Below are 16,308 nucleotides of genomic sequence, written 5' to 3'. Positions count from 1 at the left end.
TATGATGATAATGAGAGATCATTCTGAAGTGACACCAGATCCATGCAGAGGGTCAAATGAACTTCCTGAGGAGTACCATGAGAAATTGATCCAAATACACAGAGAAAATCCCAGAAAATCCCAACTTTGAGGAGGGCATAAGAAGAGAGAGATTTTGGGATACCTAGGTAGCTCAGTCGATTAAGTGTCTGCCTTTGGCTCAGGCTGTGATCTTAGGGTTCTCGGTTGGAACCCCGAATAGGGCTCTCTGCTCAGCAGGGAGTCTGTTTCTCTCGACTCCTCTCTCTCTCTCTTTCTCTCTCTCTCAAATAAATAAATAAAATCTTAAAAAGAGAGAAATGGATTTTGTCCATTTCTCCATCAAATCTCATTTCCATCTTCTTACCCTCCTCTGCATCCTCACAGTCCTCATCCAGGGGCTCCCTCTCTCTCTGGCTCAGTGTTGCTTTCAGCCAAAGGAAGACACAGACCAGAGCTGGAGGGCAGGAGGAGGGCGGCTGGGGGTTTGTGGCTTTCTAGCTTTTTCTCTCTGCCAGGCTGTGAGTTAGCAGTGGAGGTGTTACTCTGCCTAAGGGCTTCACCCCGGTCTAATGGCCTTTCCTACAGCCACAGCTCCAACTACACCTATAGCCACAGCCCTCCCGAGTTCTGGTAACTTCTTCCCCTTCACCCTTCAGGCTGTGTCCCTGGGGTCTTCAGTCAGTACCCTCTACAGATTCCCCTTAGCTCTGCCCATACCTGTGTAACCAGTCCTTTCATTACTCTCCTCAATTATCCCATTAGACTGTGCCCTATAGATTCTGCTTGGACAATGTTATATACAAGGATACAAAGGGGAAAAAAACCACCTTTGGATAGCAAGCAAATTTGTGGATCCTGATATTATTAAAACAATTTAGCTTTGGAATGTCTTGTCAAGATGCCATCTTGCTCTCTAAATTAGAATTAGCAACATACATCTCTCCATAGTTGCGGATTGAAGTTTGGAGAGAAAGAGAGAGTATGCGGAGATAGGAAAGAAGCCAAGAGAGCCTGGTGGACCCTGTTTGGCTCTTCCACAGCCCAAGTTCCCAGCATCCAAAGGCTCCCATGAGGGAGCTTCGTGCCTCTTGATTTGCGGTGGGGTGGCCCTGGCTTCCTGCATGCCCTACCTTAAGATGAATTCACAAGTGTGTGGACTAAGAGGAAGGAATCAAAACTGCCTTTGAAAGAAACTCTTACCTGAGCACCATTCTTCTTGCTGGAGGTAGAGGATAGAGAAGGAAAAGCTTTCCTGAGAACTGAGGAACAGCAGAGGATGCTTCTCTACCCTCTGGAAGGCAAGGGGTCTGCAGCAGCAAGCGTGTAATCTGGTGACCGCCCGAGGCTTATCAAGATGCTGGCCAACCCCTGTGATTTCCTGTCCCCAAAATGCACTGGCACATGAGATCCTGGAGACGTGACAGACAAGAAACTTCACGAGATGTTTCTCATTTGCTGTGACTCCAGCCCCTTATCTCGGCCTCCTACGGTCTACCCCAGCCGGCCCCTGTCCTTGTGAGGAACGGCTGTCCTGGAGCCTTTTGCTGCCCTCTGTGTCTAGGCAGTAAACCAGCCACCAAGCAGCATGAGCTTCCTCCCATAGCTTCAGAATTGTTTGCTTGGCATTCAAGGCCCTGCATGGCCTGGCTCACTTGATCTTTTTAAATTTAATCACGGAAGCACTGTATGCACATTCATTTTATTTCAAATGACGCTGGGGTGTAGAAAGTGAAATGTGAAGTCTTTCCCAATCTCATTCCCCATTAGCAACCAGTGTTTCTAGTTTCCCTTCTCAGTTCTTGTACACGCTAATACTATAGCTTTGTATAATAAAACTACACCTCTGCTCTTGGCTTGTCAATAACAGCAGCAGGGAATATCGAGTGCCCTCACAAAAGATAAAAGTCAAGCTTGATCAAGCAATTTCTTGGTGGTTTATTTCTCACTAAGGAGGAATACACTAAAGGTTTAGTCTTTGGAGGTCCCAACTTTTCTTGGGGGCACTTCTCTTAGATTTCTGACCTTTGCCTTGTCTTAAAACTCCATCTTCTAGAAGCCATAATAGGAAATATGAATCTCCTTCTGAGAGCAGAGGGCATTCCATTAAAGGAAGTAACTTTATCAGCTCTGTGCTTCGGGAAAGTCTCTCAGGCTGCCAAGAGGAGAATATATAGGCTATAAATGAAAATATAAATCTCCGCTCATACTTCTACAATAGAAACAACTGCACAAACACTTCGGTGTATGCACACAAAATATACAACTGTTTCTGCTTTGTAATGTGTAGTATATTTCCAATTTAATAATTATTAATTATGGAATCTCTTTGATCTCGGGTCCTCATCTGTAAAATGAGATGCCTTCCAGCTGTGATGAATCTACAGCTAAGAAATCCCTGGGGCCTGTGGAGGCCTCTCTCCTCATGTGCCCTCCTCCACCCCCCTTGGATCTGTTCTGTGCCAAGGAGAATGGAGACCTCAAACAGGGCTCTCTCCCAAGGCCAAATCTGATCCCAAAGTGACTCTCATCTATTAGGTCCTTAATGGTTCCCAGAGGCTCCCCTCTTCATCTCTGAGTGTTACACTCATCAGTCTAGGCACCCTCCACACCCCAAAATTTTGTGTTATGAACTCTTTTCAGTAGAGTTGAGCATGCAGGGCAATGTCATTTAGAAAGTCCCTGTAAAGAACGGTTTTGTTGTCTATTGTGTCTGTGTGTGTGGTGTGTGTGGAAGAGTGTGAGTACGTATGTGTAGCTGATTTCACTATGTGAACTTGCAGTTATATTTTGGGAGGGTGTGGCTCATCCCTGTATCAGAGCCTCTTCTCATTCCATCCCACGCAGGTAGCACCAGAGCTGAAAGCCAAGCACATGCAATGAAACCAAGGTGGGGGGTGTTGTGGGGAGGGATGGTGGGGCGGGGGCACATCTTGATGGTATCATCTGAACTCTGAGTCCCACTATGCCTGGAGCCAGGTTGTCTTGCCACCTCTCAGTAGTTGGAACCAATAATGTCTATTTTTGCTAAAAATAATTTAATTTGGTCCTGTTTTTTGCTCACACAGCCACAAATATGCCCATATTAAAGCATTGATCACATAGTACTTTCAGCATCTGAGGACATATTTCTCTCCTATTGCACTGTGAGTGCCTTGAGAATAATGAACATGTGTTCGAGTCGCAGTGCCGGGGACAGTATCTGACTCAACACTCAGCAAAAAAAAAAAAATTTAAGTGTATGCATTTGGATCTGCAAGGATGAGTGAATTCGAGACTGAACAAATGACTCGGAGAAGTGAGGATTGCAGTCACTCGAGGCGGAGAATTTTAAAGCCCAACTTTGGGGCTTTAAACACTCGCCCATAGAAGAACAAAACAAGACGCAGATAAAAAAAAAATATTTGACAGGGTACAGTCCGCTTTAAAGCGTACACAACATTTAAGAAGCCCAGTTCCTGTGGGAAACAGAACTCATCTGTGGTTGACTTAGATTCACTTCTCTGTGAGGGTCCCATTTGGGAAGCGGCGTTCTGAAGGAATGGGGGAGCAGGCCACTGTGACACAGAGAATCACAGGGGAGTCCAGGAACGTGGGAGCAGAATAAGCTGGAGTTGGGAGTGGGGACAGGACAGTCACCCGGTTACAGGATCCTTTTTATAAAACCCCCACTGAGGGTGGGCCTCACCAATCTCTTGCCTCGTCTCCACCAGGGCTGGAGGACTGTGACTGCAGCGTCAGAAGGATGGCGGCCTTATGGTGGCTCAGGGGTGGGGTGCCTGCTGGAGGAAATGGGTCAAGGTCAACCTGAACTGGCTGGATGGAGGACAGAACAGCCCCAAGGCTTCAGAGAGGGAAGAGAAGCCATCCGGGGAGAGCAGAGGAGCCAGGAAGGAGGGGCTCCCCGGTGAGGGGGTGAGGGCGCAGTGCTTCTCTCCTCCACGTCTGGGTGTTCACAGTCCTTGCATAGGGAATCACCCGGCTTCTTAGGCCCTTGATGACACCAAATAAGGCAGCAACTTCCACAGGGCTCTCTAGCGAGAGGACCGGAAGTTCATTTTAGAGTCAGGAGCTCCAGGAAGGACTTCCTGCCTGCGGGCAGCTCTGAGCTCACTTTCTACTGGAGCAGAGGAGACACGGAAAGCAAAAGCTCTTGAATTCTTTTCTTTCCATTCCTGCGCCTCATGAGGTCAAACTGCTCTTGCTCAGACAAGGGCTAGTTCTTCAGAAGGTCAGAGGATCATGGAGATAGGAGTCCCGGGGCTTCTAGCAGCTGTGTGGTCAGGGAAGCCCGCAGCCATTTTCGTCTGACTGAGGAAAGCCAAACCTCTTTCTCTGTCTGGTTCTTCGTTCCTTCAGATCTGCTGTCAGGAAACAGGAAATATGGGCCTGGGGAAGTTTCTAGAACTAAAAAAGTTGGGACGGCCAATGCTCTCGTTTTCCTAGTTGATATTTCTTTTTCCTCTAAGGATGGCTACGTGCACTCACCAAGAGTCTATTGCGTGTCTACTTTGTGCCCAGCACGGTTGTAGGCCCTGGGAGTAAGAAGGCGGGAACGTCAGGAAACTCAGATGGAGGGATAGGAGTGCGACATTCCACGGGGCGCCACTAGGTGGTAGTCAGTGATTACTGTGGGGATCCTGTAACCCTTGGCTGGCCAGCAGGAGGCCCCGGCCCTGAAGCTGGGGAAGAGGTCCAACCTAAAATTGGAAGAGGGAAGGGGAGCCATGTTATTTCTGGATGGTTATTCACGGGGAGGGGGGCAGTGAGGGTCTATGAGACCAAGCTCTGGAATGGTCATTCCTGGTCTTAAATCCCAGTTCCAACAGGATTACTAACGACCTGAACCTTACTAACGGTTAAATTGCTTCATCTCACTAACCCTCAGTTACCTCAGTGAAATGGTGATTGATGTCTGCCCACAGAGTTGTTGTGAGGTGCTTACTCAAAGACACGAGTGAGGGCTTGGCATGTGGGAGGAGCTCTAAGACTGTCAAGAAATGCTCATCGTGGTCATCAGGATCCTCACGCTCCTTCCCCGGAATCCCACAAGGCCTCTGAAGCTTGGTCTTGACCTCCCAGTTCCCCAGACCCTCAGGGTCTGAAGCTACTCAGCACACATCAGCCAAGGCGAGCTCTGGGGGACTGGCCCAGGCCCTTCCACCTGCCTTTGTGTGACTGAGGATGAACCCCATTTCCACTCCTGTCGCTGGCATCTCTATGAGAGTAGATACCTCATGTAAGCAGGGGCTGTGAACTAATAAAGCCCTATAAAAATGTAAAGGATCATTATGGCTACAATAACTCTCTTAACTCTCACAGGAACGTTTGTTGGGGAGCAAAACAGGGCAAGACTCGCTGCTCTTTAGCTTGCAGCAGACGCCAGCTCCTCTCTGTGTCTTTCTGGCTTCAGGGAACCCCAGTGACCTCCATGTTACCCTCTTCTTCCTGGCTGTCACCTGGTGGGGCCTGCTGGTCTAGTTTTCTCCAGCTTCGGCTGCTGGTGTTTGGCCAGGGCGGGGTGGGGAGAGGTAGTGGCATTTTGCCAGGGGGGAACAGGGAGAGGCAGTGGGCCTTGCTGCCAGGGAGTGGGGAGGGTATGTGTAAACACCCGGGTTGGGTTGGGTTGGGCAGCCAAGGAGGACAGAGGTCCAGGCCCAGACCTGGCTTTGGTTTAAACCTGCAGCTCCCTGAGGGCTGGGTTGGTCCCAGGCCTTGTTACAGTTGCTGGATGGAGAAGAACCTTGGGGCCTGGGAGTTGACGGATCTCTGTTTTATTTTATTTTTTAAAAGATTTTATTTATTCATTCACGGGAGACACAGAGAGAGGCAGAGACGCAGGCAGAGGGAGAAGCAGGTTCCCTGTAGGGAGACTAATGCGGGACTCGATCCCAGGACTCCGGGATCACGACCTAAGTTGAAGGCAGACGCTCAACCACTGAGCCACCCAGGCATCCCCAGATCTCTTTTTAAACCAGCTCCTTGTATGAGGCCAAACTTCAGAAAACCAGCGCTGGGGAGCTGGGCATATGCCCGATTTCCAGATAGCTGCACAGTTGGGAGCTACTCTTTAGGAGAACGGAAGGAAGGGGCGAGAGCGGACTATGCTGCAGGATAGAAGGATCGCACCGTCTCACATGCCTTTCAAATACTAAACTGCCCCAGCCTCTGTGCCTCTGCGTACAGGCCGCATGGTCTGTGCTCTTCCCCTCCTCTGCCTCCCGGAAGTCTCCTTAGCCTTTTGGCCCAGTCAGGTTCCCCTGTTGGAATAGATCCCAGTTCACAGGGGCAATTTCCCGGGGCTGAACCCACAACCCCTGTGGTCTGCCTTATAGGTTTGACACAGCACAGGCTGCTCTATAGGGACACTTATGAGCATGTTCTCCAGGTTGGAAACCCTCTGAGAGCAGGGACCCTGTTAGTCATTCATTGGTTCATTCATTCATTTGATCATAACCATGGAGCACCCATTGCCTGGCAGGCCCTGTTTTGGGTGTCAGAATTTGCCCAGGGAGCCTGCCCTGAAATCCAGGTCCTGATTCCTGGCCCAGTGCCCTTTCCAACAGACCCTCTGCTTCCCGCCCACCTCACCTGAAGCCCAGGTTGTACTTTAGGAAGGAGTACTCAGGGCCCCTCTTCCTCTTAGAGCCCTGACAGGTGATCCCCTGTGGCATTTGTGGGCAGGTACGGGTGACTGGGAGGCACCTCCCTGTGACTTCCCTCTTCTTCCCAAAGAGTATCAATCAGGTAACAATAGAAACATGCCCTTCCCTTCACCGCCTCTGCAGCCTCACATGGTAGCCCCAGGTAGCAGGCCCAGGCTCCGTGGGTCACATCTGGTCGCCACTCCTGGCCCCGTGACCTCAGGCAAGTCTTCCAACCTCTCTCAACCTTGATTTCCTCACATCTAAAAAGGAGGTAGTAAGAACACCTTCTCCCTGAGGTGTTGTGAGAATTCCCTGAGCTCCTGCACCTTCAGTAAATGGGATTCTTGTCCTTCCTACCCCACTCCTCCTACTCCTGAGGCCTGAGGGCTGAAGTCAACTCCCAATCATGGCGAGTTAGCCTCCAATTTAGCAGACTCAGAGCTAGGAAGCCCAGTCTTCCTCTTCTAGCAAGCAGCCCCAGATAGCATAAGAAGAAAAATGAAATAATAATGACAATTATAATAATAGCAATGTCTGTCTTTTTTATGATTCCTACGCTGTGCCAGGTCCTGTTATACATACCCTACATTTATTAACTCATATAATCCTCACTACCACCATATGAAGTGAGTGCCATTACCACCCTTTTTTCCAGATAATGAAACTGGGACACAAAGAGGTTGAGGAATTGCCCAGGATCGCACAGTAGTAGCTGTCAGAAAGCAAGAGGTATTCTATTCTGTGCACCTGTTGTACAGCTGGGTTACCACAGTATTGGCTAAATTTAAAAGGTGAGCCTAGGATATGTGAAGTGGGGCATAAAAGATTTCCAACACACCTAGGAACCTTTCCAAGGATGCCCAGATGCCCTGCGAACCAGGCCTCTGCTGGCTTATCCTCCTACTGGGCCCATCACATACAGTCATGTTTTGTGAGGTGTGGTTTTGTTTTGTTTTGTTTGAGAGAGAGAGAGAGAGCATGTGCCAGGCAGGGAGGGGCAGAAGGAGAGGTAGAAAGAGAAAAATTTTTTTTTTAAGATTTTTTTACTTATTTATTTAGAGAGAGAGAGGGAGAGGGTGGGGGCAGGGGCAGAGAGACTCTCAAGCAGGCTCCACGTGCAGCACAGAGCCCAACACAGGGCTTGATCCCAGGACCCTGAGATCACAGCCTAGGTGGAAGTCAAGAGCCCGACGCTTAACTGATTGACTGAACCACCCAGGTGCTCATGTTTTGTGTTTTTTTTTTTTTTTAATATTTTTGAGAGTTAAAAAATGTTTATCTGTGGGACTTCAAGATATTACCTGGGGACGGGAGGAGGGGAGACGCATGGGGACCCTGTCTTCCTTCCCTGGGTTTAGGCCTTTGTTGGAGAGAACCTGTACTTATGTCTCTGTGGACTACAACCAGAGATGGCTTATCTTCAGAAATATGGAACGTAAATTAACATCCTTGAGCATAAGTCCACCTTTGGCAATGACCCAGAGATTCCCCAATCAACTGGGTAAGAGTAAGATGTCAATTCAGTTTGAGGAAGGCTGGCAAGGGTTCACCATAATGAAGGAACAGACGGGTACTGGTTGGTCACCGATCACTGCTGAGTGGATGAGCTGTGGACAAGAACCAGCCCCGGGCCACAGTACAGGCATGGGGGCGAGGCCTGTTTTGAATTCTGGTTCTGTAGATTTCTAGCCAAATGACAGTAACCCTGAGCCCGTCTCCTCCGTCTGTGAGGACGACAGTGCTCTTGGGGACAGGAAAGGCGCTCTGTAAATGGGTATGCGGGTTGTGAAGGCAGAATGGGGGGGGATTAGGGCCGCTGCTAGAGACCCCTGCCACTCAGACTGCGGGTGCCGTCCTGAGACAGGGACTCGTGTGCATTTGGGAGGGGGAGTGTCTGGACACGTCACTTCAACAAGGAGGAGGGCCAGAAGCTGGGACCTGGAGGAGAGAGCCAGGGCACCCCAGAGAGGAGAAGTAGCACAAGATGATGAAAAATATTTTTGATAGCATTCCCCGCTGCGACACAGGGCAGACATGGGCAGCTTGCTTATTGGCCAGGGATGGGGCGGACAAAGTTCCCAACGTTTTTCTAGTAGAAGGTGTTCTGGCTGTAATATAGGCAGATAGGGATACTGATTTATCATTAGTAGGCATTTTGATCATTTTTTTCAAAACTACCTGTTCATTTTTTACACCGTGATTCCCCCCACCCCTTATCTGTGGGGACACGTTCCAAGATCCCCAGTGGATGCCTGAAGCTGTAGATGGTACTGAACCCTATACATGCTGTGTTTTTTCCAACACATCCACCGTTACGATGAAGTTCAGTTACAGATTGGGCCTGGTAAGAGTCACAACTACAGTAATACAGTGGAACAATCACGCCACCGCAGAGTGATAAACGTTACGTGAGTGTGGTCTCTCTCTCAAAATATTTTATTGGACCAGACCCCCCACCCCTCTTCTTGTGATGATGCGAGATGATAAAATGCCTATGTGATGGGAGGAAGCGAGGTGAACAATGGGGGCATCGTGAGGTACCGTTAGGCTGCTACTGACCTGATGTCACGTGGCGGGGGGTCTGCTTCTGGGCCTCGACTGAGCCCTGGGTAACTATAACTATGCAAACCCAGACTGTGGATAAAGGGGGGTTACTGTGGTCTCGTGCTCTTTACTCACTTTTTATTCTTTTATTTCTCCAAACACATTAAATATAATTGTCTTATGTTTTGTATCCCAGTATCTGACGTCTGTGAGGGCCTGACTCTAAGGTTGGCTGTTCCTGCTGCCTCCCATTCATGGCACTCTGTTGCCTTGTATGCATTGAACTTTCAATTGTGAGCCCCTATTTTTAAAAAATCTTATGAGAATTCTATATGGCCTGGTTTTGAGGTGCATTCCTGCAGGGAGGATTTTGTGATTGTTTCAGTGGGGCATCAGGACATGCTGATAACAGGCCAGGGCCCGCTTTATTCTATTTTATTTTATTTTATTTTATTTTATTTTATTTTATTTTATTTTATTTTATTTTTTGCTTTAGATTTATTTTTTTTTTTAATTTTTATTTATTTATTTATTCATGATAGTCACAGAGAGAGAGAGAGAGGCAGAGACACAGGCAGAGGGAGAAGCAGGCTCCATGCACGGGGAGCCTGATGTGGGATTCGATCCCGGGTCTCCAGGATCACGCCCTGGGCCAAAGGCAGGCGCCAAACCGCTGCGCCACCCAGGGATCCCTGCTTTAGATTTAAATGATCATTTGGGGGGTTTTACGACCATGCTACCAGTGTCATTTCAGACTCTCACATCATGCAAGGGTCATCCAGTAGCTCTAAAATCTCAATGGCTTTTTTTCCCCCAACTACTCCAAATCAAGGCTGACAGACACTTCTCTGTTTTTGTTTTTATTTATACTGATCACCTTTTTTTTTTTTCTCAGCATATAGACTTTCCTGAGTTCTGCTTTATGAGGAGGGTTCTCCAGTTTGACCCCTGCCCCCTGTACAGGTACAAGAACTAGTGCCAAGCGTCACCCTCCTCTTCCTAGCAAAGTTCTATGCATAATGAGTCTAGGCCACAGAACTGTGCAAAATTTCCTAGACGATATGACCGTTTCTTTTCACATGTATCTACTTGGACTAGGGTCTGGCTTCACTTCTGGCTCCAGGTTTCCCTTCCTTCAAGTCTCTACCATTGGCTGGAAAGCATTTTTTAAAAAGGATTTTTTTTTTCCTGGGACACCTGGGTGAGTCAGTGGTTGAGCATCTGCCTTTGGCTCAGGTCATGCTCCCAGGGTCCTGGGATCGAGTCCCACATCGGGCTCCCCTCAGGGAGCCTGCTTCTCCCTCTGTCTGTGTCTCTGCCTCTCTCTGTGTCTCTCATGAATAAATTTTGAAAATCTTAAAGAAAAAAAATTATTTTTCCCCAACATTTTGATATGTTTCCTAGATAGAGAGTTTCAGAGTTCCAGCCTCACCTGGAAACTTTTCAGACATGCAGAATTTGGGGCTCCATCCAGATCCACAGAATCAGAATCTGCATGTTCGGCAGACCCCGGGTGACTTACAGGGGTTGAGAAGCATGGCTTTCCTTTATCATATTGCCTAAAACAGGAGTAGAATAGTCACTCCGTTAGAAACATTTTTTTTTAAATCGGGATATAATTGACATATAACATTATAACAGTTTTAAGTGTACAACATAATGAATCAATATTTGTTTTTTTTTAAATTTTTATTTATTTATGATAGTCACACACACAGAGAGAGAGAGAGAGGCAGAGACATAGGCAGAGGGAGAAGCAGGCTCCATGCACCGGGAGCCTGATGTGGGATTCGATCCCGGGTCTCCAGGATCGTGCCCTGGGCCAAAGGCAGGCGCCAAACCGCTGCGCCACCCAGGGATCCCATGATTCAATATTTGTATATATTTTTAAGTGATCGCCACAGTAAAGCTAGTTAGCATCCATCACCATAGATAGTTTCAAATTTGTGTGTGTGTGATGAGGAATTTTAAGATCTTCTGTCTTAACAACTTTCAAGTATGCACCACAGGATGACTAAGTGTAGTCACCAAGCTGAACAGGACTAGGATGGACACTTTGCTCAGATGTTCTAGGATAGTGACAAAACCAAACCTATTCCTTTCTCCTCCATATGTTTCTCCGGTGGCTCAAATGGAGAGAAAGACTAGGATTTGTGGTGACATCTCTGTCAGCCGCTGCTGCCTTCCTCAGCCCCACAGAGACCCTGAAATGGCAGACTAAGCCCTGGGCAGATCCAAGCTGGGCATGACTGCCCAGAGGATGGATCCAGAGGTCTGTGCTGTCCTGCTTGCAGGCCCAAGGCCTTGCATTAACTTCATTATGTATTCAGTATCCTTGACTCTTTCAATAAGTAGGCCACTTACTGAGTCCTCATACCGAACCAGGTGCTGGGCTCAGTGTTTGGTATGCATCATCTCATTTAATCCCCACAACATCCCTTTGCAGATAATGAGACAGGTAAGGCTCAGGAATACCTGTGCAGGGATGAGACGATGAGCTTCACTCAGTCCATTGTCTGAGATCACAGGATTGATAAATCTGATAGAGTTTGGATTAGAACCCTGGTGTTTGACACCACAAACCATTCTCTTTCTGCTCCTTTTTGGGCAGTACCCAAACAAAGTGCCTGGCACAAAGTAAGCCCTCATAAATGTCTTAAATATGAATGGATCTTGCCATATAAAGACTGCTGCTTGTTGAATGCCTACTATGTGTGAACGCTTTCCATACATCAGTTCAAATCCTTATAACAATCCAGAGAGGTATTGATAATTATCTGTTTGAAAGGTAAGAAAATAAAGTTCAGAGAGGTGAAGTAAATTTCCCAAAGTCATGCAGCTAATGAGTTATTGGACTGGGATTTGAACGTAAGCCTTTCTTTCTGATGCTTAGAGCCACGTGTTTTTGTTTGCATCATCCCATCCCTCTAACATGGGAAATCTAGTCTTGGGAAGGGGTGTCTCAGGGATGACACGTAACTAGTGGTGTCGGAGAGGGGAATATCTGTTCCTGTGACTCCAGAGGGCAGTCTCTTGAGCAGTGAGAATTACATGGACATAGATGGTGGCCAGAGATAGGGAACATTTAGCAAGTGTCTGACAAAGTGAAGGAGTGTGTGCCCCATCACTGGGGGTGTTAGATGACTGTCTTTCCAGAAGGCCCAAAAATCATTCTCTTGGTCAGCTCTAGAAATCCTAGAGAGGATGACTCAGAGCCATCCGTTCTGAAAGAATAGTACAGAAGAATATAGTCCTGGTTATTCTAGTTTCGAGAAGATATTTGGAAAAGGTTTGATTGATGAGGAAATCATGGGGAGAATGACTCAAGGTCAGCTTCTTTCCTCTTTTGCTGGCCTTACCGAGCAGCCTTTCATAGGGGCCATGTTTCTTCTTCACACACAGAAGTAGAAAATGTGACAACAGGTTTTGATTTTGGGATTCAGGTGGGAAAAAACTTCATTCTCAAATAAATGGAACCTATTATGATTTACAATTGAATCTCAAAGGACTGGTCCCCTAAAGTGCTCTCTTTCGACCAGATAATCTGAGCTTAGTGCTATGAATGCTCTGAACTGTCTTTTGGAGACAGGCACTGAGTCAGTTTTCTTGACGTCCTCTGGCGTGGGACTTCCAACTACCTCCTTCATCTCTGTGAAAACCTTCTATATTGTGAATAATACAGTAACTATTTACATTTGTAAAGGGCTGCAACCGACAAAGTACATCTGTGTTCATGCCACTTGAGCCTCTGAAGATTCATAGATTCATCCCCATGCTACAGACCAGGACCACGAGACTCTGAAGATAGAGAAGTTAAGAAGCTTGACCAAAGGCACATGTTTTCTAAGGAGGTGAATCTAGATTTCTTGATTTTAAATTCAGTTACAGCTACTGTTTTTCTTGAGGAAGGTCATTTAACTTCTTGCATCAGTGCAGATGCTAAAAATAAATAAATATTAGATAAGGAGAAGAGTTTAGTTTTCGTAACCTTGAAAACAAAAATGCTTCAATGGATATCTTAGGTTATACCTGTTCCCTGATGTCCTCCATCACTTGTCTCCAGTATCACAGCAGAAAATCCTTTGGGGGCTCCATTGTGGTCATGACAATGGTCATGCTTCTTTTCACAAAGGTAGGCAGTTTCATTGTGGCAGACAACATGGGTTCAATTCCTGCCCCTTCTTCAGCTACATGGCCTTGGATGACTTAGCTAACCTCTCTGATCCTCAGGTGCACACAGCTAACCTCATGGGGATATCATGGTGATTAAATGAAATAAAGTCCTGGAGAGCTTAGCCCAGTGTTCAGCACGTAATAGGGGCTCATTAAATATAGGCTGAACTTAGGTGTGTAAAGCAAGGACTGCAGGTCAAACCCTAGCAATGCCAAGATTCATTCTTGCAGTGCTCATTCAAGCAGCATTGACTGAATACATGCTCCATGCCAGGTGCTTTGGGATGCATTGCTCATTGGTTCTTCCCAGCAACCCTCTGAGGCAGGTATTATTACCCCATTTTACACATGAGGAAACTGAGGCTCACTCGCTAGGCACGTATCAGAGCTAGGATTTTAACTCAGCTTTGTCTGACTCTTTTGCAATGCTCTACTATGCAATAGAAGGTCACCAGTACGCACAGGTTGGATAAAGCACATCATTGATTAGGAGTGGTGACAGAGGTCCCCTCCACGACCCCAACTAGGGTGTGCAGGGACTGGACTTCCAGAGCTGTGGTTGTGTTACACTTGCTGTGCAACTTTGAGCCAGTCACATCACCCCTCTGGGCCTCACTAGCTTCATCAGCAAACCAAGAAAGTTGGACAGATTATCTGAAAGATCTTTTCCAGCTCTGGACTGCTGCAATGCTCCTCCAATTTCAAAAAAAAGATGCCAGTGCGTGATCCTGGAATGGAAGAAGCATAACAGTGGCCCTTGACATCTCAAATCTGTTTTGCCTTTTGAACCCGTGTGTTTCTGCACAGATTCAGAATCTGCCAGAAGAAAACTCTCTAATTAACCTACAGGGACTAACCTAGCTAGTAATTACCCCTATTATTTTTAATTGTATTTTATAAGGTGCCTTTCATCCAAGATCTCAAAGGGCTTCTCAAACATTCATTAGTGGAGCCCCACCCCCTCCCATGTGGATATGAAAGGCAGGGACTGATTTTAATGTCAGAAAGAAGAGGTGAGGGGCGCCTGGGTGGCTCAATTGGTTGTGTATGACTTCAGCTCAGGTCATGATCCCAGGGGCCTGGGATCCGGCCTTAATGGGGCTCCCTGCTCAGCGGGGAGTCTGCTTCTCCCTCTGGCCCTCCCCCTGCTTGTGCTCCCTCCCTCTCTCTCTCTCTCCCAAATAGATAAATGAAATCTTTAAAAAAAAAAAAAAGAAAAAGAAGGAAGGAAGGAAGGAAGGAAGGAAGGAAGGAAGGAAGGAAGGAAGGAAAAGAAAGAAGAGATGGGGGCAGAGAGAAAGGGACTGAGATCCTGGGAGCAATTTCACCTCTGAGTTCAAAGGAGAGAAGAGACACATGCAAAAGAAATGTTCACTTTCAGACGGAATTCAAGGGCTATTCAGTGAAGAGCAGATGGATCAGGGAATGTTCCTCCTTCTTAAAAGATCACCTTCTGTCTGTGAGTGCCTAAGAGAGGGCCATTCAATTTGGCTTGGTTCAATTTGATCTGCTTCATTTCACTTTAGACTTTTTCATCAGGTGTCCTTTAGGCTGATCCCCAGCACACAGGCCTGTGCTCAGTGATGGAAGAAGCAAGGTCTCAGACTGTACCCATTGCAGGTTTGGGCACACTGGTGCAAGCAAGGGGTCCAGGAACCTCCCAGGAGAGTCCTGATTGGCTGCCTTAAATGAATGGCTGAAGCCAAAGCTAAGATGCCCCAGCATGTGGCCAGCTGCTGCCCCAACACCTCCCTGGCAGTTGGAGGAGAGGGGATGAGTCTGGGTCCATATGCTAAGTCCAGGGACCTGACTGATGAATGACATAGAAGGACTGTTTTGAGCAGTTTCCCACGAGGGCCACTCCTCTCCTTCCCTCCGCAGTCCCCTGCACCATAACCAAGCCACTGTGGTACTTGTCCCAAGTTCCTTTCATCCCCATTCCAATGAATAGATAGAAGAGATCACTGCGGATGACAAGAAGCTTCACTGTCCCAGGGTTGGGTGAGGGGCCTACAGTCTTTCCTTCTGGTCTGTGAGATCCTGGAGGGCAGAACCCTGCCTGCCTGTTCACCAGTTTCCTCAGCACATGTTCTGGGCACAGAGAAGTGGATGCTCAGCACATATTTGGTGACCAACACAGCAGATCATGAAGCTGCCACCCTGTTTCTAGCCTTTCAGGATGGTCAACAGAGGCTAGAGAAGGATGCTTTCCTTCCTCAGCTTGCAGATGGCTAGATCCAAAGGACAGCCAGGGCCACGCGACTCCAATGACTTTATTTTTATTTTTATTTTTTTTAAATTTTTATTTATTTATGATATTCACAGAGAGAGAGAGAGAGAGAGAGGCAGAGACACAGGCAGAGGGAGAAGCAGGCTCCATGCACTGAGAGCCCGACGTGGGATTCGATCCCGGGTCTCCAAGATCGCGCCCTGGGCCAAAGGCAGGCGCCAAACCGCTGCGCCACCCAGGGATCCCTCCAATGACTTTAGAAGCCAAAGACAGAAGACACTGTTAAGCTGGGGATAAGGGTGCCAGTGATGCAGTGGCCAAGGACCCCAGAGCGAGATGGTGTGGGAAGCAAGGCACGTGGTATGAGGCATCAAGGAGGAGGACTGACCTGGCTGCTGGGAGCATGGGAATCCTTTAGCACGAAGGTGGAGACTTACAGGGAAGGATTCAGATTTTTCACTGATGGGAGCTTCAAGGGTCCATGAAGGTACTCTCAGGATGATACAACCTGGAGGGATATGAATGACCTGAGAGAAGGAGGAGGCATGGCCTTGCTCACAAGGAGCCGGCAGTTTGTTGTAGAGATTAGATTTATACACAAGAGCTATTAGAGAACAATGCAAAGAGATTTATCACTGACTAGATTGGGAGTTTCCCACGTGGAGAGAGAGTCTTATTCATGGCCATATTTCGTGT

General features: G+C 47.5%; 1 protein-coding gene across 1 annotated transcript in view; it reads right to left on the bottom strand.

Annotated features, from left to right (window-relative positions):
* Positions 1 to 16,308, bottom strand: part of MRGPRX2 (MAS related GPR family member X2) — a 41,268-nt gene that overhangs the window by 2,046 nt on the left and 22,914 nt on the right. Inside the window, exon 2 of the mRNA XM_077867656.1 lies at positions 3,707 to 3,797. Coding sequence (XP_077723782.1) covers positions 3,707 to 3,797 — 91 coding nt within the window. The remainder of the gene's footprint in view (positions 1 to 3,706; positions 3,798 to 16,308) is intronic.

Source organism: Canis aureus, chromosome 23 (genome assembly GCF_053574225.1).
Source record: "Canis aureus isolate CA01 chromosome 23, VMU_Caureus_v.1.0, whole genome shotgun sequence".
Classification (NCBI taxonomy): Eukaryota; Metazoa; Chordata; class Mammalia; order Carnivora; family Canidae; genus Canis; species Canis aureus.
Note: the sequence above shows the minus strand (reverse complement) of the source record. Positions and strands in the feature narration are given on the sequence as shown.